Genomic DNA, 25917 nt, shown 5'->3' with positions numbered 1-25917 from the left:
TTTTTGGCCGCCTGAAAATCATGGAACATGGACTTCTCCCAACACTTGTGAATGTCATTGAAATGTGTGAAAAAAGATAAAAGCACACTTTTGATCATCCATTGAAGTAGAATGTAACAGGTCTAATTGATGCATTTCACCAAGAATAATACAGTAGTACCTCGCAGAACATAAATCTCCTTTTACGTAAATTCCACTGAACGTAAAGAATTTATGTAAAGTTTTTGCATCGTATTACAGAAGAAATTCCATAAAACGTAAAGCGTCAAGCCGGTGCAAGTTTTTTTTTTTCAATCAACTTTATTTATGCCTCAAGTCGGTGCAAGTTCAGACTAACACTTGGTGACGCCTTCTAACGCATCACGCTGATTGCTGATTTTCGGGGCACCGCCTCCGCTCTCATCTCATTGGCTGATTATTGGGGCACCGCCTACGCTCTCATCTCATTGGCTGACTTATACAGCAAGTTTGTGTGAGAGACATGCTTCTCCCTTCAACCTCCTTCATCTTCGTAGTCGCCCTTAAACTAAAGTTAAGTTACAAATTAAAATTTTGCACACAGCATTATCGTGTAGTGCGTGTGCGTTTGTCTCTGAGACCAGATGACTCTTAGACTCTTTAAGGCTAGTCCTCCTCCTCCTCCTCCTTCCTGCCTCCACTTGTGTGCTCCTGCTCAAGACATCTCGTGAACTGTAAGATTGTTTTTGTTTTTCAGTTTTATTCATTTACAGTAATCTTATTTATTACCTTATTTTATATTGGAATGTTACTCTACTATGTTTATGCTAACGTTTTCTTATATTTTCCCACCATATTTGGTGGACTTTGAATATTTTGAAGTGTTAAAGGGTGAGTTTGGGAAGATCTTGGAACGGATTAAGCTATTTACATGTATTTTACGCTTCGTATAACATAAAAACCCTATTATATAAAGGTTCTCGGAACAGATTATTTATGTTGTAGGGGCGTCTACTGTATTTGGGTACATTGAACCGCATTGCGTATCCTCCTTGCTTGTGCTTTTGCATGTGTGTGTGTCGTCATGGTGACGTGAGCGTGTATATGCCCGCTACAAGCAGAGCATCTTCTACCTGGCTGGATGTAAAAAGTAACTCTGTGGATGATAGTTTGTTTCACTTGTGATTAACGTCCCCTCTAAGCTGATCTTGTGTTCTCAGCGCACATCAAATCCTTGCAGTGCACAAAATAAAATCCAACCTAAACTGTAAAAGTAAGTACATAATTTATTCTGTACCATTCTGCAATGAAACTCTGTGACAGGCAACAACAAACGGGAACAACACAATGACAAACACTGACCAGCCAATGATGAGATCCCTGTTTGTGCCAATCGATTCATTAACAGTGCATTACGTAGTACATGCCGCTGTTTTACAGGTTAGCGTATAGCTACTGGTGCAGCGGAGTTAAGAGAGACAAATGCTGCTTGCTAACCCCATAACATGGTGAAATGAACGGGCAGTACCACATCCACACAGCAAGCTAAAGTACAAAAAGTTCTTTTAAGGTGGACTGGCTGTCGGAATATGTAGGAACACAATTTGAATCTGGGTGAGACTTTTTCTTCGAATGAGAAAGAGCAGCTCTGAAAAACATGCTGCAAAGGCAAAGTAGCCTGCCAGTTTTCTGAGTGAAAAGTGTGGACTGAATGTGTAGCCTAACGGTGTATGTGGTACCGGCATGCTGTTATTTTGATGACCGGACTTGCTGGATACAGGAAGCGTTACATCGAGTTTGCCCGAGTGATACCAAAGTGACCAGAAGCTGGTTGTTTTTTGTGGTTGAGATTTTGATACTCCGACAGCCAGTCCATCGTAAAAGACTCTTTATTTAACTTAGGCTTGGTGAGTGGATGCGGTGCTGCTAGCAAGCAGCAATTAGCTCTCTTAACTCTGCTGCACCACGTAACGCGCAGTTAATGAGTTGATTGGCTGTGTAAGTAAATACGTACCAACGGGATCTCATCGTTGGCTGCACAGTGTTTGTCATTGTGTTGTTAGCGCTTGTTGTTGCCTGTTACTCACAGAGTTCAACTGGAAAATTATACAGAATAAATTGTGTACTGGTTTTGAAAATGTCTTTCAATGTTTTTGTTGTTTCTCGTATCAAGCATATCAAGCATACAGGCAAGCCAGCATCGCTGGCAGAGAAGACAAAGGAATCTGTCCGTGCAGAATTAAAAGCTATTTTCTTCTGAGATGTTTCTTTTTTGCGGGGATATATTAATGGTTAGCTTACCACACGTGGAAGAGACGTCTCTGTGACGTCTCAACGAACGCAGGCGGGCAAACAGCGGCTTCCTCACGCTCATCCAATCACCAGTCAGAATTCAGCTTTGATGCATTCACGGTCTTACAGAAAGTTGTATATTTCTCAGTTTTCAAAATGTGTATTTTCTCCACTCCGGTGTTCAAAAATATTCAAGCATTACGAAGGGAGCCACAACAAAGAGGCTGAGCCACGAGGTGTCGATCCTGCTATAGATGCTACAGTATGTATTTTCTATGAAATAGTCACATAGTTCAAACTGTGACCATCAACGATTATGGCTGAAAGTGGATGTCTTCTCTAACCACCTTGTTTCTGTCCCTAGCTTCTGGAAGGCCTCTTTGGTAGCCTTGAAATGAAATCCCATGATATGATTTCAACAGTCATAACATGTCATTTTAGTGGTGAATTTTCAGAAGCAATAATAAAAAAAAAAATACATCAAATATGTAAATATATAACAGTTTCAATAAGGGTTATTTTATTGTAAAATAATATACTGTTAGGCGTGCATAGTTTTTGCATGTTAATCTTTTGTTTCATTATGTTTCGCCGAGTGTTTCCCAGTAGTCCTTGAACGCACCATAGTTGTGTGCTCAAGACAAAGGGAGAGTTTAAGTATAACTTTGTTCGATGCTACCACAAATAGACTTATACTTTTCCCATTCACTGTTGTTTTCAAATGCTGATGTTGAGTGTGAATGCATAAAGGTGAGCTTTGATGACGTTATGTCAGTGTTGAGTGCTAGTGTTAATATTTTGTTGGGTGTCAAGTTAATTCAAGCTAGCACACTGCCTGTCATCCACATCAAATGATGAGGTAATCTTTTATCTGTTAATCTGGTGCACAATGAGCGGTTACACTTCAGAAATCACAGCAGCTGAAATGTAAGTTCCACTATTTTGTATTACTTATTTCATCGTCTTTGTGACATACTTCTACATGACACAAAATGACATCTCGCAAATGGAATGAAATTGACATCAAGATTGTATTTTATACATAACAGACACACAAAAAAACCCCACACCGTTTCCCCTGTTTATTCAACGTGTTTGCAGTATATTTTTATTTGGTTAAAGCTGGAAATCACAACAGCAGGGGTCACCAACGTTTTTTCTTGCAAGAGCTACTTTTAGAAAATGAAAATGGCCACGAGCTACTCATTTTTGTAGAAATGATTTTCATACCTTATTTCAACCTAAACAGATCAAATATGCTTGTTTTACCAAAACATTCACAAAATGCTGGTATCCACAACTCACATTTTATGTTTCAGAATACTTTTCTTTCTAGTGTTCTCACATTATTAACTGAAAACCTCATGTGGTCGTAGGGGGCTGAGGGGTGCCCGTGGGCACCACGTTGGTGACCCCTGCACTATAGTCTGTGCGTCATGTCTCTTGAAGTGACGGTATCCTCTCTGGTACCCCTTTCAGGAGACCGACACTAGGAAGTGCTCCTTTTATGGTATTCGTCTGTATGTGTAAGTTCTTGTCTTTCTGTCTTTAAGTGGCATCAATTTTGACATCCCCGCCTTTATTGTAGGGATATTTGTCTTTGCCATTTGACATGTCCATATAAGAAAAATGCGGGGAACGCTAGGAACAGCTCCTTTACACTATCAGACAGTATACAGTATATGTGTGTGAGCTGTTGTTTCTTTCTCTTTGTGTGTTACTGTACAACCCTTGACATCCTGGGAACGTTTATTGTTGTGTGTGTGCACGTGTGTTGCAGTAGGCCACACACTCCCATTTCTTCTGGGTTTGACATATTTATTAGGGCCATATATGAATTTACAAGCTAAAGTGACAACAATTAACATACACATTATTTTCATACGGAAGAAACACTATAAAAAACAAAAAAACACCAGCATCAGTTCGCATTACCAAAAAAAGGCATTTTACAACACAGCTTTTATTTTCTACCACACGTTCACAGTGATACACAGAACCTTTGGAATGAGCGACAGGCAGCAAGATGCACATACAAACACACAAAGGCATTTTTAGAGGCAAATGTTTTGTACCTCATGCCATTACACATGCCTATTCAAGCTCCCACCAATCTCTCACACTAAATGTCAAAGAAAGAGAATGACGTATTCATTCATGAAACAGCCCTGTTTTCCTCCTCAAACCCTGATTTCTTTGTAAAATATGGCCGCCAGGAAGATTTAGTCTAAAACAAAAAACAGAGGCCACTTACAGGTGTAACGGTATGGAGCCTTCAGTTTAGTACAGAGGCATACCGAATTGCAACGCATTACACTTCAAAAGTGAAAGACAGGAAGTGTTTCTTGCATCATGCATTTACTTGGTAATCAAATACAAGCAGTCATGAAAGAAAGTATTCGCTGCGGTAGCAGAGATCCAGACATGCAGGGCACATCCACAAGCCCAGGGAGGATGCATAAAAACCATAGTGAAAGGTGAAGTGTAGAAGCGTGCAGATCACCTCCACAAGTGTGCAAGCTTGTCTTTGACTAGCGGGAGTCATTACTAGTCATAGTGCGAGGAAGAAGCGCCCAGAGACACGCTTACGTCATTTGCCACTTTGCCTTTCCGGTGAAATATGTAAACCAGGGGTAGGCCTGTCACGATAACAAATTTTGCTCGACGATGATTGTCCTACAAATTATTGTCGATAATAGATATTGACAATATTTTTTACCATTTTTATATAAATATATACCATTATATGGCAAAAATAATGAGTACCTCATATCAAAAGCAATCAACTTAAATTTCTCAAGACTATTTAACAATGTAATTGGAATGTCAAGCGCTTTTAAATAAATTAAACAACATAATTAATTAAAATAATATAATATAATAAAAACTCAATGAAAATCAAATGGACTGTCTCTTTTAGCAAAAAATTGCACTTCAATAAAAAAATCACAATCATAACCAAAACAAACAATAGACATGTTAAGAAAAAAAAACAACTACTCTAATAAAAAACACACACAAGTTATGTAGTGTATTGTTAAACTGATTTTTTGACATGAAGTTGTATGAGATCCCCATCAGTAGTAAAGTCACTTAACAGCGACTTACCCCCCACTTTGTCTCCTAAGTCCAGTTTTGGTCGGATTTCGGTGATGAACAGAGTTCTGCTTAGTTGCTGGGGCCATTTAAGTAAAGAGTTTGGCTTCTCAAAACAATATGCGTTCAAAAGAGAAATACTGTACATTTGCATCACAAAAATGCCTCCTCAAAAAAAAAAAAAAAATTAGACCTCACAAAACACTCGGTGTTATATTTGTCTCCCGCCATATCCCTGCGCACTGTCACCTGTGCATTCATGTGTATGGGATAAACACACTGGCGGTAATGCCACTCAGTATGTGTTCAGCAGGAATGTCAACCAGAGCTGTTGCTCGTGTGTTGAATGTTCTTTTCTCTACCATAAGCCGTCTCCAAAGGCGTTTCAGAAAATTTGGCAGAACATCCATCACCTCATGTTGCAGCAGGATAATGCACAGCCCCATGTTGCAAGGATCTGTACACAATTCTTGGAAGCTGAAAACTTCCCAGTTTTTGCATGGCCAGCATTCTCAGCGGACATGTCACCCATTGAGCATGTTTGGGATGCTCTGGATGAGCGTATACGACAGCGTGTACCAGTTCTCGCCAATATGCAGCAACTTTACACAGCTATTGAGTAGGAGTGGACCAACATTCCAATGGCCACAATCGACAACTTGATCAACTCTATGCGAAGGAGATGTGTTGCACTGCATGAGGCACATGGTGGTCACACCAGGTACTGACTGAGTCCCCAGACGGCCCACCCCACAATAAAAAAAAAATGAAACAATAAAAATGAACAATATTTGAGAGAAATGGTGATATTGTGTATGTAGAAAAAATTTTTGATCTCTGAGTTCATCTCATAAAAATGGGAGCAAAAGTGTTGCGTTTATATTTTTGTTGAGTGTACTTTCTTCATCACCGAAATCTGACCAGAGCGGGGTAAATCGATGCCATACAACTTCATGTCAAAAAATCCGAACTCTCTTTAAACTAATGTAGGGGGTCATATTGGAGCTGGACCACATACTGTATCTGTGGTGGCGGAGTAAAATGCATGTTTCTTCAGCAGGTCTTCTTTCACTCAGTTAAATAGTTCAGGAACTACTGTTTGTGACATGTACAGTACATGTACCTTCTCCCGGGCAATTCGTACCGTCTGTCAAAAGTTTATAACATTTGCCGAAATGTTGGATTTTCAACGGTATTGAGAGGTTGCACCTCTTTTGCAATGCAGCGAGCGACGCTGTCTGTGAGCGTGCACCATTTTGCGCTGTTTTGTTTATATTTACTTTGCCAACCAATTGGCTCAGTAAGCGTTGACTGTCGGGTCTAAGGCTCTGCTTCACATCCGCACTGGGGCAGTGGCATTCAGTTTTTTGTGCCTTCATTCATATTAGTGCTTGCTTGCTAACTTGCTGCTAGCACTCTTGTCTGTGAATCCGCTTAGTAGTAGCCCCGCCTCCACGTACTGGGACAAAGAGGCTGAATGGCTGACAGGAGGGTTCACTCTCAGTTCATTCCACTAAAGAACCAATGCACATAGACATGCAGAGTGAACCATCCTGTCATCCAGCCTGTGTGGTAAGAAGACATGAGGAAAACAAACACACATACATGCACATGTCAATTTACCGAGGTCGGCAAAATTATCTTTTTTTTTTTTTTTTTATAAATCGTTCAATTAATCAATTTATCGATTATCGTGACAGGCCTAACCATGGTTGTTCAAAGTGCGCTGCAGGGATCGCAGTTCCTTTTTGTTTAAAATAACCCAGCAGCAATGGAAAAAATATAGCACAAAAGCATTATGTAATGAGAAAAAGCCTCAAAGTGGCCCTGCGCATTCAGTATGCAACCCTCGGTCGAAAAAGTTTGGACAGCCTTGAGTAAACAAACAAAGACAAGTACGTACATAAGACAAAAGCAGTGAGATGGCATTGTTCTGCTGCAAGCTGGAACTATTAATGCTGCACTTTCAGCCGATAAGGAACTTCCATATACTAAAAATAGAATCACTCACACTGTGCAAACTCTTTCTGTTGTACTTACCTGCATTGTTTCACTTAAAACAAACCTTGAAAATTGCGATATAGTATATCGTATTTATACATTGTTTTATTCAGTAGTTTTGTTTATTAGCTAAGAAGCTGTATGGTTTGTATTTTGTACCCCTACTGTAACGAAAATTAACCAAACCGTGAGGATGCCGTACCGTTACGCCCCTAGAAACTTACTAAAGAGACTGATGGGAAGACTGGCAGAAAGCATTGGGAGTGTGTGGAGGGAGACATGTACATGAGATTCAAATCAAGCCAGTAAGTGCGTCTTTCTTCAGAAAGTGCTTGTGAAACACTCCAAATCTATGCAAATAGTTCCACAGATAAAGGCATATATGTAACTAAAGTCACCGCCTGCCCTCAGACGCATGAAGAGAGATGAGTGAAAAGATAAAGCGCCACTTCCACTACTGCAGCTCAGGGTTAACCCAAATATTCAACCATTTTCTTGATGTACAGTATTATCAGTCCTTTTTTCCTCTATTATAAAGTGTAAGTACCATGTTGATGAGAAAATCTCAAGAAAAGGCCGAGTAGGAGTAAAATGTTGCAGATGAAGCAAACATGAAGATGCGTAATTTTTCATTTCCTATCAGAAGGCAATTCGGCCAATTATAGAGCTTGGAAAAAATATTTATGATCTTTTTATAGAGTTTCTCACTGATTCAGCTGACGGCCCAGTGAGCTAAAAACTGATTAACAAAGTGATATGGAAGACTATCCACACACACACACACACACACACACACACACACACACACAGGAACTGATGCTTTTAACCGAAATATTATTGCCTCATTTCAACACAACACACTCATTCAAAACAACATTTCGTATATTGGATTTGTTCCAAAAATAGATATAATGTTCATACACACACACACATATATATATATATACACATATATATATATATATACACATATATATATATATATATATATATATATACACATATATATATATATATACACATATATATATATATATACACATATACATATATATATATATACATATATATATATACACATATATATATACATATATATATATATATATATTAGTATACATGTACAGTATATTACCAAGATTAGCCACAACCTAATACAGGTGCAAATTTCACAATATTATATTGACACAGCTCCAAGGAAGGGGAACATGCACATGTTTGTGTCTTTTTGGAGATTTTCTCTTTTTTTTGTAATTTTCTTAAAAGCATGTATGCGTGTGTGTGCGTGTGTGAAATGTTCTGTGTGTGTGTGTGTTACACAGATGTGCTTTCTTTGCATCTGCATGTCTCCTTTGACCTGAGATTTCACTCTGCACGTCGGACAGAGCTCCCACACACACCATCTATACAGACAAAAACACACATTTCTACACTTGAGGAATCTGTCAGAGGTCGAAGGAGGAAGTGGCAATACGGCCAGTTGGCCATGAATAAAGTGTGTCTGTGAGTATGTGTGTGTTCAAAACAAGTCTGTGTTTAAAGTGTTTGCATGGCATGCAAATTGAAATGCTTAAGAGTCAAGATGGCCGCTATAGTTTTGTCGATTGTTTATTTGCTATCAACAGTCAAATGCTCTGAAGCTGTGTTTAATACAGTACAAGGCTCAGACTCATGTACAGAATTTGCCTTAATTTGCTCCTGACAGTGTTGTTTTTCCAGTGGGCAGACCATTAATGTGTAACTTCATTTGGCTTTTGACGTGCAGTTCAGTGAATGGAAGTATGTTGCAGACTGTCTGGTGCTGTTTGACCTCAACTTCTCTCAAAACATACAAAAACGATGGCAGAAGGGGCTAACAGGAATCAAAGAATGCGTGGCTGCACTTTGAATGGTCCGACAGTGAGCGAGTGTGTGTGCCTGTACCGTGGTTAGGCCGGTCCATTGGTGGAGGGCAGCTTCTCTCTGCAAGTTCATGACAAAGGACAGATTTTATGAGGTCAAAACAGAGTTACTGGCTAATGACAAGAAGTAGTAAAAACAGCATTTCAGCCTGCAGCTAAAAATATCTGATATGTGACAACTGGCAGAAATGCAAAAATGAAGTTAGACAACACTTACATTGTAAGCATTTAAACTAGGAATAGGCCTGTCATGATAACACATTTTTCTGGGCAGTCAATGAGTTAGAAGTGAATTTCATTTAAGTATTTGTTGATTTAAGTCACTCCATTTAACTCACAACAACTTGTGAAATGTTACTCTTGCTATACTATTTACTAGGGGTGGTAAACAGTGAGAACAGGGACATGGTCACTATATTTAGCAAGTAGGGGTGCGCATTAAGAGTGAAAGAAAGGAAGTGTTTCTTGCGTCATACATTTGTTCGGTAATTAAATATAAGCGGTCAACAAAGGTAAAGTATCCGCCACACAGGCTCAGTACCACCGGGTCTTAAGCTGCATAAACCCCTCCACAATGCAACCCAACCCCAACCTTATGTATAACGTTGTTGTTTTTTAAATTATAAATTGTTGGGTTTTTTTATTATAAATATTAAAAGGACAGCCCTAATGTAAATGGACAATTGTTCAGATACAAGCTGGAACTATTAATACTGACACCCCTATTGAGAAAGAAATGCTCCAAACGTTTGACAGATAGTACGAATTGTCTGTGAGGAAATACATGTCACAAACACCAATTCCACAACTTTACAGAGTGAAAGATGACATATTAAATTAAATATTTCATTAAGGTGCCCTGCGATTGGCTGATGACCAGTCCAGGGTGTACCCCGCCTGTTGCCCGAAGTCAGCTGGGATAGGCTCCAGCATGCCCCCGCAACCCTAAAGAGGAGAAGCGGTATAGAAAAATGGATGATTAGGTGTGTCTAATATTGGCTTTTTTGCCGATAATCGATTTGCCGATAATGTCCAACTCTCAATTTCCAATTCTGATATAACCGATACAGATACCAATATGTGTAACAGGACTAGACTTATTACCTTATTATGTATTATTTATTATGGATTATTGCATTACAAACTTGACATGATCTGTTCCATATTTCTTTATTTATTCATTCTTATTCTATTTTTTAATTTTTCCTCATCTCTCATATCTTGCCTTGGTTGTTTTATTTTGTGATTAACTTCATTATAACATTTTTGCAGAGCTGCTGGAAATGTGAATTTCTCTCAGAGATTAATAAAGTATGTATCTCTTTTTTCCCCCCAATATTGTCCAACCGTCAATTACCAATATGTGTAACATATCTCCTGTCGTGGAATTAACACCACAGCCACAAGTGTCTGCCTTTCAAGCAGCTCTGTTTGTTCATTCAAGCATGTTTTTTTATGTGCCATGAGAGCGACGTCCCGGTGTGATTCCCTGTCTACCCATTGATATGGAGGCAGCAGAGTCGGTGCTAAGTTGAAAGTCAAGCGGCTAGCAAGGAAGTGGAGATTCTATCCTTGGGTTCCTTCCATTATCATGAGAAATTTGAATTCACTACCGAGCAAGATTGACGAGCTTGCAAGAACGTCAAGACCGTCAGGGAGTGCAGCTTATTTGTGCTAGCGTCCCAGATGCTAATATGGGGAGCGAGCCGACTTCAGGGCAGTCAGAGTGGACAGGAACACAAGAGCCTGTGGAAAGCGCAAAGGAGGTGGGCTTGTATTGTATGTGAACAAACTGTGGTGTCATCCTGGTCATGTGAACATTAAAATGTCTATCTAATCAGCATTTTCAAAAATCGGTTTTCATTATCGGGAAAAAATCCGATACCGATATCACATTTTTATGCCAATATCGGGCTGATAATATTGGTGGGCCGATTATGATATTAATATTATTGCTATCATAATAGTGGTTTATTTGGTCTCAAAATAATGTTGGCAGTAATATCGTTTAGCGTCAACGTGTGGGACAATAAACATTTCAAAACGCACCTGCATTTAGTGACATAGGGGTCAAGTCATTTTTTCATTGTACTTTTCATAAAATGAATGTTTAAATCTCGTCTCATCTCGTTCTTGTGGCCCCTGCCCTCTTTCTAACTGAAAAAGGGCAGAAAGGGTTTTACATGATGGGCTGACACACAAAATGGAAGGACTAGTGTAACCTCTGTGTAATACAAATATTTATAATATCCCATATTGATAAGTACATGTACTGTATTATACAATTTCTTCACCATGCCCCTAATAAACACTTTACCCCGAGATGGTCCCTGGAACCCTCTGCAGATGAGTAAATAATAAATAGCCAGAACATGCAGAAATAAGGCACTTCGTGATTCAATTTCAACATTTGCCACTTATGCTCCTTTCTCAGACAGACAATCATTGTAATCATAGGTACACTTACTTACTGTGTGACCGACTGCTGAGTGGTACTGGTGGAAGCTGGGTCTGGACAGTCTCCGTATTTTCTACCATGTCCAGTGTCCACCTCATTTCCCTTCCCTTTATCCTCAGCTGCCATCTTATCTGCTTGGCTGCAAAACAAAAACAGTGTTCTTTGCAAAGTGGACAAATGTGAACAATAAGCAAACAAACATCAGTTGTAGTTCCTGTTAAACTTTGTTATTTGCTATCCCAAACACCAACAAGGCTGCACACTATCCCTATTAAGGCACACAGTATTCCCAACTTCTCCATCAATCGTTATGGCAAATACATGCTTTCTGGGTAACAATTTGTTAGTAGTTTGCGTGCTTGTGCATTGATTCATAGGAACACTGAAATAAATAGGGTTGCTCAAATGCATGCAATGTGACATACTGTTAGTGTTGGTGCGCTATAAAAAAAACAAACAAACAAACAAAAAAAGAAAAACTTTTTTCACTGTCCGCTTGTTCGTTCGCTTGCTCAGTACACAGAGACGATGACGGTCGCAACACTTAACATTAGCTGGTTGTTACACTGCAAGAAAAACAAAAGGAGTCACTGGATATGTAATTATTAGAAACCCCAAACATATGAGATACACTTTGTGCTATTTTTCAGTTAGCAAGTGCACACTGCAATTGATACAAAGAGGCTTGTATTGGGTACAAGGACTAGTAAGTAAAGTCATTTTTGAGTTAGTGCAGTCCATTAATGGATTAAGCACCTTTTCCACTGCACGGTAACAACCCGCCTCACCACGGCTGCACCCGCTATTGATGCGTTTCCATTGGCAAATGCAGGTATGTGGTACAAATTGTAGCTGGTCAGTCGGGGTTCCAAGCATGCCAAATCGATACTGTTCGCCAAATATTCAAAAATAAAAGCAAGAACATTTGAGGATACATTGCGAGAAATGACAAAAAAATAAACACATGCTAATGTTAGCTTACCCTGTCTGGTCCCACTCTGGATGTTGGTTTATTATAATCCACAGATTTGTTTTCTTGATCCCGCCATCCTTGCTACAGATACAATTCATCCAGTTTCATGCCGTTAAAATATAAAAAAAGTCATTCTCTTGCTTTGTTGTTACTTGTGTCTCTCTGTAGGGCTTTGTATTGGAAAACCACGCAAAACTGAGAATATTAGACGCAGAGTACATCCGTGCAACCCGAATAGGTACAGTGCAGTGGAAAACGGGCTTTAGTCTTGTCCTGAATGATGACAAGGGATTGTTGCACGCTTCCCGTACAAGGCAACAAGCAAACCAAAACACGTGGGACATATTTTTTGTTGTTGTTGTGATGGACGGCATTTTCTTTTGCATAAAACTTCAGGAAATCATTGCACACTTCACATACCGTCTAGTAGCTGGTCTGAATACTCTGAGGGGGAGATGAGACAGGTGGGAAGAGACAGGAAGGGGGTGATATCAGAACAGCAACATAGAGGGGGGCAGCTTTGAGGGATAAAAGGAGGGACGGTCTATGTGAGCAGCAGAGACAAATACGGATAATAGAGAATGATACAGTGCAGCACAGGGTCCTATTACAGTGGAACCTCCAAAGTCGAACAAAATCCATTCCGTGACGCTGGATGACCTCTGTTTTGTTCGCATTTTCAAACATGTTTGAATAATTCGTTCCAGACTCCAAAATGTCGCCATCTTAAATCCTTTATTAACTGTACAGACATGGTTTAAGTTACATTTTAACATTATTAACTGACATACAAGTAGAAGCATAAATAAAAAAACAAACAAAACAACAACACTGTAAACACTCGCTTAACTTTAATGACGAATGAGGAGGGGTGTTGCTGATGCATATATATTTTTTCAGCTATCACACACGCATAAAATGAAATTAACCACTAATGTAATGTAAAACATTTCAACAACACACACATACAACACACTCGCAGCTAACCAGTCAACAGCTAGCAAGAGGAGCTAACGTAGCAGTCTACATCTTCACTCAGTGCCTCAAACAGCACAAACAGACAGAACTCAAAAACACAACACCAGTCACAGAATTATCCAAATCAAAGTCCTTTGTAAACAAAAAGCTGCTCGATACCGGCTAAGGGTCCTATCAAGCCAGTCGGAATGGGAACAAAAACAGGAAGTAGTAGAAAACTTACCAAAATAAAACCAGTAACAGCACTAAACATCTCTTAACAGAAGCAGCACTGCTGCACAGTCATTCACATGACTACTGGTGATCATCTCCGATGGCAATGGAAAAACTCTGTAACGCTGGACAAAAGTACTTGGAAGAGTCTTTCTGCTTTCAACTTCACGGTAACTTGCAGTGCATATTCTTCTTTTTCTTCATCTCACGCTCTTCTCTTAACACCCCTTGTTGGGAATGGTCCTTCTTTCAGAAAAAAAGTGTCGCAAACAGCCAAAGAACAAACAAAACACACACGCAAAGTTAATCCTTTGATGGTGGCTGAAATGAGGTCTAGTGAGGTGCGCAGATGGCTCGCGTGATATGATGACGTCATGCATTATGACAGTTTAAGACATGGACGGCATATTTTTCCGCCAAATTTTGGTCGAACACCAAATTTTACGAGCTTTAAGGCGTTCGACAGTTGAGGTTCCACTGTATGCACAGTGGAAAACTATTTTAAGATGCCATTTAAAAAAAAAAAAAAAAAAAAAATGTTTTTAGAATAGTGTTAAACCATACCTATACAGTGCAGTTAAAAAAACTGAAATCCTTTAGAAAAGGAAAGAAAAAAATAAAACTGCAGCATAGGTTTTAATACCTTTTTATATTCAGAAGTAAATCAATCACACTCAAAGCCATGGTAAAGAGTACAAACACAACAACGTGAACACAGGCTGCCTAGCAACATGCACCATTAACCTTGCAGGAATTTACCAAATATAATATATTTTACTTATGTTTTCAACTGCATTGCACAGTTATTTAAGTGTTAACAGTATTTTTTTTCTCCCTACATTAAAAATCTAGCCTTTTTACTTTTTTGTACCCACTGTTGGTGCTTGAACCAATGCTTTTTTCTATGATTCTATGTGTACTGTACCTGGTGAACACAGCCCGCTCATTCTTAGCATCCATGGTGAGCCGGATGGTCTCCTTGCCAGCACCTGTGTTGATGGTCTCCGTGGTTACCGTCTCAGTGGACGTTGACTCAGTCTTGCTTTCTTCTTCGTCGGTTTCAGAGCTGCTGGAGGAGGAGCTGTCTGATGCCACCAGTGGAGCTTTCCGCGCGCCGCACACAGTCCACACACAGGCTAGAGGGATGCAGGGGATAAGATCATCAGATTTTGATGCTATGCAGTAGTAAACATTTAAAGCTGCTAAATGCTTAAATGTTGTAGGGTTCAAAAACAAATATTGCTCCAACTTACGATTCTGGTTTGGTTTGGTGTTGTTAGGTCCACTGTGATCAGAGTCCACTGGGGAAGTACATCGGGGGCCTGTTTCAGAACTAGAGATAAATATTGAGTCAGAAATGTGAGAAATAAATGCGCTGCAGCCAAAGCACTACAGACATACTTGAACAATATGGGTGCAAGGCAGGAAGGTCACATTCCTTGAATTCCAAACTCTGAATTTAATTTCCGATATAAAGTGTGATCCAAAAAGTTGAGTGGCTGCCATCGATGACAAGCGAAGACTCCACGTAACTTGATTTTGGGCACCCTCACCATTATTATGAACGATCCAAAAGTGCCAAATGTACCAGAATGAATGTGATGCTAAAACTGGGATGATGTGCCATTATTCATTCATTTGCACTGAATGCCAGGACTCAACTTTGTCCATCTGACTGAGAAATAAATTCACTCGGCACATTTAATGGTTTTCTATTGGAATGTCGCCCTGGCTTTGTTCTGGCCCTGGTGAATGCCACTAACAGCACATTGCTAAAGTTTGACACTGTATTTAGTGTCTGAGGTTGAAGTTTTGAGGTCAAACTCATGCTGGCTGCACTCTACTACTTTTTGAAACAGCATCAAGACATTTTTAGATTTTCCAGTCAAGATAGTATTGCTATGTCTGTTTAGACATTCTGCAGACTCACCAGCAGAAAGGTTGGAAGTCAGTGAACTTGGCCCAGCCCTTCTCCTCTGTCTCTGTAGCCACTGTTTGGGGATTGTCCCACGCTGCAAAACCAACGCCTGCTGCAGGAGCCTTTGAGTTTACCTCGCCAAAGTCTGCAATCCAACCTCCAGAGTCTGAGGAACAATGCAGCAGCATAGTGGTCAAAACCTGTCATTCCCTCAGAAAAGGCAAAACAATGGTATGATTGTCATTTACTCACTCTTTGTGGATTCTGTCTGGCTAGAGAAAGGGTCAAGGTCATCTTTCAGCTCCTCGCCTTCATCTGAGTCAGAGCCTGCTGCGTTGTCAGAGGCCTGTGTGGCAGCAGTAGCTGACCTATCACAGGTTTTAGCTGCCGCTTGGCCTTGGGCTGCCTGCGACCCACCAAATCTTGAATGGGCAGATCAAATTCATCTTTATACATCACCAGTCTGGATGATTTTAAGACTGAAATGAGCAAGTCTGCAAACCTGTTCCTCGACTTGGTTTGTGTTGCATAGTTGATCTCTTTTTCCTCCCAGATGTCCTCTTCATCATCATCATCAAAGGGCTGAATCCTTTCCTTGGCACAGGCGTCAAACACAGCTGTATTGGCCTTCAAGGTAAATATGTCATTATATAGCAGCATTCCTCTTCAGTTGTCCCTCTCCACTTTGCGGTTCAAATTTTGCAGCAAGGTTGTTTTTTTTTTGTTTTTGTTTTTTTTTTTTTACCCCTGTCCTGTCCAGCCTTTAAGGCAGATAGATTTGTAGATCTAAATGCCCTCAAGTGCTCAACAGATTTACTCTGCCAGGCAGAAGTGTGATATACACTTCAACTGCAGCAAGGTTTTTCAAAAATATATTAATAAATAATGCTGTTTCGTGGTTGAATACGGCCTATTATTCGTCAAAACATATGCCTATTTAAGCAAATGTTACTGTATTTTGGTATTATTGTTATTATTATTATATTTGTATTATTTTAACTAAATTAAGCATTTTCAAGCATAGAAATGTGTAAATGAACTAAAATTAGGGGTGCCTTGATCCGATATTGATATCTGGCGTGCATCTAAAATCCCTGATAATGGCATTCTGATACAAGCAGTCACACGTCCGGAAGACATTTATTGAAACACACATGAGCCTTATTTACGTCTTAAATGGTTTATTTTATCTGATTATACAGAATCTACTATATTGGGTAATGAGTGTAAAGGTGAATATAGGGGTGGTATTTCATGTCTAGAGGGCTTTAATAACTCTAAACATTATATTTACAAAGTCATAAACAGGTTTTCTATGCTCTAACTACGAAAACATTCCGTTTATTAATATTGAATCCTACTTTGCGAAAAGTCGCAGTCGGGTCTGGAACCAATTAACCACGATAAACAAGGGATTACTGAAAAGACTTTTGTGTTTCTCCATATTATTCTATTACCAACTAATAATCAGTAAAATACATTCACATTGCCAAAAAGGTACACAGAAGTAGCTTCCTCAGACAAATGTGTAAACTTACACTGTCTTGGCCGACATCAATGTTGATATTGATTTCTGCTATTCGATCAAACGTTGCCCTACAACAAGAGAAGGGTTCACTTAGTCAACATAGCTAGAATAACACACACACAGGCATATTGGTATACATACCCGATGCTGTCATCATGATCGGTGAACTCTTCGTCGTTAAAACCAAACTGATCCACAAAGTTCGCTGTCATCTGCTGAATCTGGTAGTCTGAAAAAGCCTAAAGCAAAGCACAAAGTTGAATCAGAAGGCTCCATCGCAGAGTCTTAATATTTGATGCGTGTGCCGATACCTGCTGCAGTGACAGTTCTTTTGGGAAGGGGCTCTCCATCATATCATCCTCTGAGGAAGGATGTGGATTCCCACTGCCAACCTAAACATGCAAACATACAAATAGAAAGTTTAGGGTTTGTGTATAATTGAAACTGACATGTATGAAATTATGTAATGCATGTCTGAATATTTACCAAATCTAAGGTGTTTCTCCTGTTGGTCTCCGACAACGTCTGGTCCACAAAAGCCTCCCAGCGCCCTCTGCAGTCATCTGGTAGCTCTACAGCATCAGGGGATATTACAGCAGGGTGAACGTCTTCCTTCCATCCATAGTCTGTCATGTGTGAATGCGTTACTCTGCACACATACCACTGATAAGATTACTAATCTGTGTGTGAACCGGGCCTTTCTCCAGATTGTGGACCACAGTGTTGGCGATCCTGGTTAGATGCCCCATGTAGCCTCTCCTCATACCACCTTCTAACCTAACAAAAAAAAAAAAAAAAAAAAAAAAACATTTCCCACTATTAGCTCATCTTCTCATGCCTATAAACAAAAACAAGCCTCTTGCCATAGTCTCTAAATTGCTTACTGTGTTTTATCATTCTCTTCCCAGGCAACTAAAATCCTCTGAACAAGGCGGCAATGCTGAAACAACTTGAGAAAAAAAAGTGGGGAAGTCAATCATCAGAAACTTCCACTGTTAGCCTTCAGTATGTGAAGGATACCCACGTGAGTCACCAATAAATTATGTGCAGCATTTTCGGGGGTGACTGGAGTTTCCATTAAAGCCTGCTCCGGCGATGCATCCTGAGGAGACTTGGTCTTGTCCTGGGATCCCACGCCTGGCTGAAGTCTCATTTCATGGGCACAGGGCCGCAGGATGGCTGCAACAATAAGCTCCACTTGCAGATGCAGGAAGTTGTTCCATGTGTACTTGAAGAACAAGTTCTGAAAGAAAATGTCACGGGCCAAAGGGACATTTGAAGGGTCATTTTTAAGAAATACTGTACTGTACAATGAAAACGTCCATGTGTGGTTTAACCTCACCAAAAGCAGATCCACTGTATTGAGTCTGCAAAGTTCCTGTGCTATGACCGCATGGCTGGCAGAGCTGGTGTATAGCAGAGAGGCCACCAGTCTGGCTACATGTAGCCGCGTGTTCCCTAAAGGTTCCTCTATCACACCCAAAGTCGTCAGCATACGACTTCGCTATACATAGATATGTATACATATACATACATACATACATACATATATACACACACACACACACACACACACACACACACACACACACACACACACAGGCACAACAAAAGTAGTAAGCAGTTGTATCTTAAAGGCAGACGAAGTTTACGAAACTTTAAAATCTACAACATGCTTTGTATGTTCTCACTAGGCCAGAGGTCTGCAATCTACGGCTCCCCTCGCCAAGCGCGGTGATTTTTTTTAACCGAAGTAGTGGACGTGCATTTTCAAAAGGAAGTGAAATATCCGACTCACCGCAAGTCAGTGAATGCATCTAGACTGCGTTCTAACTGCTGATTGGATGAGCAAGGAAGGGGAGGTAGGCAAGTGTATGCAGTGAGTCTCACTGCGCGGGAGAGAAAATAAGGTGAGGGAGTTTTGAGTTGAGTCTGAAGCAAGTTACTGCGCAGGAGTGAGAACATAGCAATATAGTTTTATAACGAGAAGCGCGCCTTAGCTATTTTGGAAAGTTGCCAGATTTAGTGAGAAAATGGCCAATTTGGCAACACTGAGATGGGAAGAAGGGGGAAGCCATTCACAGATAAAGAATACATGAAAGAATTTTTCATAAAAATATCAGCAGATCTATTCTCTGAATTAAAAAATAAGCAGGAAAATGTTCAGAAAATTATAGAATGCCTCTCTTTGCAGAGACAGTCCAGGACAAGACCAATAGAATAGTTATTCATGACATTTCAACTCAGGCGTAAACGGTAATGCACAAACAACACTGATATGTGAACTCTAATAGACTTTATGTTGGCTACGTTTTGTTTTAATTTTACACAAATATGGCAACCACTCAGAAAGACTTACAGAGTTACCTGTTGAAATTATTTCAGAGTAGTCCAACACATGTAAGCGCACTTGTTAAGTTTTACAAGTTTATAAGCCGTGTAATGTTTTGCGGCACCCAACTATTTTTTTTCTGGAAGAGGAAGCAAAATGGCTCTTTTGATGATAAAGGTTGCCGACCCCTGCACTAGGCCCTCAAAATTATTTCATTCATCTTGGTTGCGTACCTTGGGGGGCTCCAAGAGTAGCTGGTGGAAGTGTACCAAGTGTGGCTGAATGGCCAACAGAATGCTGCTGTTAATGGTGTAACTTCTCTCAAAACCCTGGGCATCCATTACACCATCCACACTGTCCATAACAAAAATAAAGCATGAACAGATACAATGTTCAAATTGAGCAAATGGAAGGTTACATCTTTTCAGAAAGGTGTGCAGTCAACTCACACAGGCCTCCTGATTTCCAATAATGTGAGCAAAACCTGAATCCCATTTACGATGCAGCTCTCTGTTCTGTCTCCTGAGAACATGTTCCGCAGCAGCTGCTCCACACACTCCTGCCTGTGAACGACATTATTTTAGAATCCTGTTAAAACAACACCAACATGTATGTGTGTGTGTGTGTGTGTGTGTGTGTGTGTGTGTGTGTGTGTGTGTTGGCAGTATGACGTACGATTCCAGCACAGTCAGCAAAGGGTCAGGCTGGGACATCTCTTGCAGCTGATTGGCCTGGTCTCTGCTTAAACGAATGATGTCGCACAAAGTCTGAGATGCATTGGACTGCCTCTTGACAGAAAGAAAACAGATGACCACAGTCAGCATTGCACATTCCAGTTCTAGATGGGTGATAGCGCTCACCATTGTGGGGAGTTTCTAGTGAATTACAATAATTTGCTTCTACCTCTTCATCCCTCTCCGGATGAATGATCTCTATGAGTCTTTGGGCCAACTTCTCTTCATTCAACCACTGTAAGCAAACACACGGTACAGCACATCATTTCAGTACATTTGTGTCAAAAGTCTAAATGTGTGTTTGTCTCATACAGCGAGAGTCTCCAGTCGAAGAGGGGGCGGCTCCACGCAGCTGATAAGCCGTAGAAGGACATCCATCATAGCTGACGTATCAATGTGCTTCAGAACTAAGGAGAGGAATCCCTCCTTCCCCCGCAGGAAACTAATCACCTGAACAGAACAAGGGTAAGGCTATTAAGATCTACATGTGTAAGTTACACACACACAAAAAACACCACACTGCTGAGCCTCTGTATTGTAACATCCTAAAGGTTGTACAATTTGGAAACAGTGTGTTTTGCGTATCTTTGGATTTTTTTTGTTACATCGCCACAGACGAGAATAAGATAACCACAGAACCAGAAATATAATTTATTGTGCTGTAGTGATAATGTGGTAAATACATTTTTGCCTAGGCTGCTCAGTACAATATCATACCTGCTAACATTGAATAAATTCAATGTGTAATGTGAGATTTAGATTTTTTCATTGTGTAAAAAGACTAAAACATTTGAAATATAAAGACAAAAGCTTTGTGCAAATATTTGTTATTAATAAACAGAACTTATGTTTTCATTACATAACGTCTTTTGCTCTATTTTTCCTATTTTTGAACAAACGAGCCACAGGCGGCACTATGGACACCCATGGGTTGAGCATGTGACGTGACTCAACTCTGTGAGCAACCACGTTTCTCGTTGACTATTTAGCTTGTTAGCTTCGCACACAGACAGCTAATGATGGTAGTTAAAGAGAGGAGTGTTTTTGCAGCTGGAACGAGTCAATGCTTTCACGCAGTCATTTTAACTGTAAATGCAGATCCGAAATCAAAGAAACCATTCACTGACATAGGCTGTCCACAAATACAGAAATGTACCACAAGCCAACCAATCACAGCCTTAACAGTTCGTGTCGTCATAGCTTGAGGATTTTTTTGGAGGTGCACTTTACATGCAAAGACTGAACTCGAAACTGAAACCGACGAAAGCAACAAAGTGCGTACCTGGACAGCCTCGAAGCATATAAGCGTGCTCACGTGTCAAAATGCGTGCCATGTACGAAAAATGCGCACGTTGGCAATATGGTCCACTATACTTCCTGAGACGCTACACCGATGTCACAAATCATCAAAGGGTGAGTAGTTTTATTATACATTGGTTAACTTATTTTTACACTTATGTGACAGTTAATGTTAAAATGTTATTCCAACCGTTGCCTGTACAAGTCATTAAGGTTTTATGATGGCAACAGGTCGAGACTGGAACAGATTATTCAAATTACATTATTTCTTATGGGAAAATTTGTTTTGAAGTATGAACAAATTGGAGGACAACCAGCATCCTAGAATCTTTGTGTTGGACTATATGACACTTGTGAGCTTTGAGTGGAGACTGAGAGAATGAAATTAGCCACTGACTTCTTCTCAAGACTTTTAGAAGCTACTGCAGCTAAATTACGAAATAATGATGACGAAAATGTCTGCAACAAAACAGATTTTTAAACTAAAAGGAGGTACAGTCAAACCTGCCTATAGCGGCCACTGAAAAATCCCCCGCAGAAAATTTTCGTGTTATAGACCCTGTGTATAGCGGTCACCTGTCTAATGCGGCCATCGGCCACCCATTTTGTATCACTTGGTCAATATCTGACCGCACATAGCGGCCAAAATACCGACTCAAGCAGAAGCTTCATGCACGAAAAAGTTTTGTTTTTTAATCAATGAAGCCGTCGTGTGTAGACTTTAATTACTGAGTCCCAGCTCAGTCACAATCATTCACAAGATCAACACAAACTGTCAGTTGTTCGACATAAAAAAAAAAGCCGTCTTCTTTGGAGCTTGTTGCAGACAGTGACACTGTTTATTTCCTGGTGTGAGACAATGTGCACTGGTCAATACTGTAATGCCCCTTGTTGTGGGGAAGGAAAGACTCACGTCGCTGATGAACTTTAATCGCTTTATTAACAGCGGAGAACACTGCAGGACTTTACATCCACGCCAACATCCACACACTTCCCAACTCTCTCGACACTCACAGCTAGCACTCAGCCTAGCTCTCCTCCTCGTGACGTCGCACTGTCACTTCCCGTCACTTCCTGATGAACTAAAGCTGTAATGACACTCTGCCGTATATATTGTAGCACAGCTTTGTTCTGTGGGTGGTGTAGAATAACAAGCCTAGTTGTTCTTTACAACTTTTATCCGCAGTCCCACAGTGCCCTCTACTGGTCAACATGTAACAGTATAATTATATGTATCTGCAAACACAACAAGCTTCTAATCACAGACATGTTAATATGTGTACGCACAAATTCAAAATGGCCACCAACCTGTCTATAACGGCCACCTGCCTATAGCGGCCACTTTTGCTGTTTCCCTTTAGTGGCCGCTATAGACAAGTTTGACTGTACGTCTCTGTAATGGGTAATTTGTGACACGTGTTACCTGCTCAGTCTTGCGTGCAATGAGGTTCCCAATTGTCTTGCTAAAGAAGGACGCCAGTAGGGGGTTAAGAGGAGAGGGCTGCTCCAGGAAGGCGTACAGGGTTTCCAGAAGAGGCTCCTCATTACCCAGCTTGTCGTTGATCACGCCCACATCGCTTGTCAATAGCTCACATGCTATATTTGAATACCTGTGAATCACGTGAGTACACCTGGCAGTAAGCTCAAGAGGAATACAAAAGGAATTTACATTTATGTAACCATGCAAATGTTTTTTTATTAAAAAAAAAACAAAAAACAGCTGCAGCTATAAAATGGCTTGCAGACTCTCAGATACACTGTATGTAGTCCATCAGCAAAAAAGGCACGTACTTAAACCGCTTTGTCTCCTCTATGCCAGCAGGGGGCTCAGTAGTAATCTTCCGGACCAGTTCCTGCATGCACTGGTCCTGGCACAGGAATAAGAGAAGTCTATACAATGACATAAGAAGAAAAGTCAGTTACAAATGAGAAACGCCATATTGACATAGATGTATGAAATAATCATATCAACAAACCTCCTGTTCTGAGCCTTGCACTCCTGCAGCACATCGTCCTCATCCATAAGCTCGGTAAGCGTGACATCCTCCTTGTCCAGCAAAGCCTCCAGATGAGAAGCTGTGTGTAGGTCAAACTTCCAAAACATGGCTGACGTCAGAGGCATATGCACTTAGCTGTAGTGGCAAAAGAGGCGTTGCGCTTAGTATTAAACCAACTGATGACTGATTCGTTTAACACAAAAGGTAGGTAGTGCAAAGATCTTCCATCCATCCATTTTCTATGCCGCTTATCCTAAATAGGGTCGCGGGGGTATGCTGGAGCCTATCCCAGCTGATTTCGGGCGAGAGGCGGGGTACACCCTCGACTGGTCACCAGCCAATCGCAAGGCGGTGCAAAGACCTTTCGATAGATAATTGTAATCATCCATTGGATGTGCTGCATGCTTTGAATTGATTTACACACAGCACTCTGTGCAAGCCATAATAAATCAGAGAACCCCATTTCACATACGCCGATTTGCGTCTTCCAGAGGTGGAACATGTACTGAAATATTGTAGTCTTGTTCAAGTACAGGTCTAAAAATCTACTAACAGTGAGTCTCCCATGTAGAGCAAAAAAAGCAAAGGTGGTACAAGTCTCAAACCAAGTGTTCTTTAAACAAGCAACACCTTTATGAATTAAAGTGCAAAAAAAACAAAAAAAATCAGTCAACCAAATCCTAAATCAACTCCATACAGAATTTACCAGCAGGTGGTTGTTCTGCCCATCATTCATTACTAACATGTAACATGTAGCAAAGTACAAGTTTAAAGAGTACAAATACACACATTACAAAATAACAAATTACAGTACCGTGAGTAAATATGATTTACGTCTAACCTCTGGTGTCTGCCATATCATCATCCATCCATCCACCACAATGATTGATACCATCAGAAAAGTATTCATGTGACAATGTTTATTATATTGGCTGTAGTTTGTAGTGCACTGCATCAAAATCAGGTGTTTCTCCTATTGTCTTTACCTATTACAAGGGGCAAAATATTAGAAAGTCACTATGATTTGTCACTGTATTGCATGTTATTGTCTTGTGCTAGTGGAACTAATGAAGTGCACGCAGCAATCCATCTTTGCAACTTGGCCTCCCTGTTGAAAATGCTACGACGTATTGTTTGCACACGGAACAAGGAAATAATGTGTTTACTTGGTCCAAACAGGCATTGTCTGTGTGTCCATCCATTACTGTACATGTGGAGTATTCACATGCATGGTCGGGAGCTCTGTTTTTATTTACCGATTCCATGGTTTACAAATATATAGGTGTGAAATAAATATAAAAGAATTTGTGTTTGACAGGCCTCTTGTGTCATCCGGTAGGAACCACTGATGTTGCGGTTCTAACGCAGCCATGACTCAAGCTTAATTAGCCAATCGTTTAATTAACAGCAATGTGCATCAAATTGGCTCATCTCTGGTCGAAATGAAATTTAATATGATTTCCACTGGCGAGGGTGGCGTTTATCTTCCATATACATTGTAAAGTAAGCACTGTTTTATTTAACATGTAGCGAGCCATTAGCAAACCATTTAGGAGCCGGTGCTTGGTTTAAGCTAGCACGGTTCGTCACGGCTAAATGGAACGATGCCCTCGTTGTTCAGCCCCTTTATCTTAGCGTCACGTCTTCCACTTAATTTTTTAAGGTGGCAAGTGAAGGTTTACCTTTCAGACGTCATGCTCCTCGTTCTGCGTCTAGCTGGACGGTAACTGGGCGACTTACGCTCTGTCAGCGAGCCATCAGGAGGCCCATAGCGGTCTATTCTATTCCTGACTGCGTTGTTAGCTTCGAGCTAGCTAGCCTTTGCCGCTAGCAATGTCATCGACTCCCCGCAGTTTGCTTTGCAGCAGCACAGTGCTCTGATAAGCCGCACTGTCACACCGACACTGGCCGAATGAATACACTTAAACAGGCGAGCGACGAGTATCGGACATATTTGACGATCAAAATGGCGGATAAGATAATAACGCAGTCCATAAGTTCGGCTGTCCGTCAAGCAGTGTAACCATCAGCTCGATGACATTTTTTTTTTGCTGTCACCTGAACAGATGCTGTCCAGAAACCTGCACATTAATATGTACATACAATATGTACATACAAATTCAAATTAAAAACAACAAATAATAAAGTGCACTACACTGGTTCGACTCTAAATATTTCTCTATTCCAATTAATTTGCTTCGGTTTCTATAGCTACTGTTGGATTATTTAGGGAGTGTCA

At 40.4% G+C, this 25917-nt stretch overlaps 1 protein-coding gene across 8 annotated transcripts; it reads right to left on the bottom strand.

Annotated features, from left to right (window-relative positions):
- Positions 1-3599: 3599 nt before the first annotated feature.
- Positions 3600-25900, bottom strand: ppp6r2b (protein phosphatase 6, regulatory subunit 2b). Of its 8 annotated transcripts, none has more exons than XM_054776446.1 (25): positions 25361-25899; positions 23658-23813; positions 23473-23571; positions 23105-23291; positions 20695-20832; positions 20552-20617; positions 20324-20436; positions 20098-20211; positions 19882-20002; positions 18659-18820; positions 18341-18559; positions 18201-18265; positions 17978-18093; positions 17803-17888; positions 17628-17708; positions 17458-17555; positions 17327-17384; positions 16291-16415; positions 16041-16210; positions 15801-15954; positions 15124-15203; positions 14796-15006; positions 11716-11845; positions 9271-9309; positions 8351-8750 (listed from the first exon to the last, which is right to left on the bottom strand). In XM_054776446.1, the coding sequence occupies exons 2-23, from the start codon at positions 23801-23803 to the stop codon at positions 11716-11718; spliced, it is 2739 nt and encodes a 912-aa protein (XP_054632421.1). In that variant the 5' UTR covers positions 23804-23813; positions 25361-25899; the 3' UTR covers positions 8351-8750; positions 9271-9309. The 8 variants fall into 8 exon arrangements, with proteins under 8 accessions (XP_054632420.1, XP_054632418.1, XP_054632421.1 ...); XM_054776444.1 differs by having other exon boundaries at positions 11720-11845; XM_054776445.1 differs by having other exon boundaries at positions 3600-9309.
- Positions 25901-25917: the final 17 nt, after the last annotated feature.

Source organism: Dunckerocampus dactyliophorus, chromosome 5 (genome assembly GCF_027744805.1).
Source record: "Dunckerocampus dactyliophorus isolate RoL2022-P2 chromosome 5, RoL_Ddac_1.1, whole genome shotgun sequence".
In the NCBI taxonomy this organism is placed as follows: domain Eukaryota; kingdom Metazoa; phylum Chordata; class Actinopteri; order Syngnathiformes; family Syngnathidae; genus Dunckerocampus; species Dunckerocampus dactyliophorus.
This window is presented reverse-complemented; position numbering and strand designations above follow the sequence as displayed.

What these genes read in the sequence shown, in the direction of transcription:
- ppp6r2b (XM_054776441.1), bottom strand. Translation starts at nt 23,803, where the DNA reads ATGCCTCTGACGTCAGCCATGTTTTGGAAGTTTGACCTACACACAGCT. An exon ending in GAGGAGACAAAGCGGTTTAA is followed by an intron (nt 23,292 to 23,472) that starts GTACGTGCCTTT and finishes CGTGATTCACAG; the next exon opens with GTATTCAAATATAGCATGTG. An exon ending in TTGGAAATCAGGAGGCCTGT is followed by an intron (nt 20,003 to 20,097) that starts GTGAGTTGACTG and finishes TGTTATGGACAG; the next exon opens with TGTGGATGGTGTAATGGATG.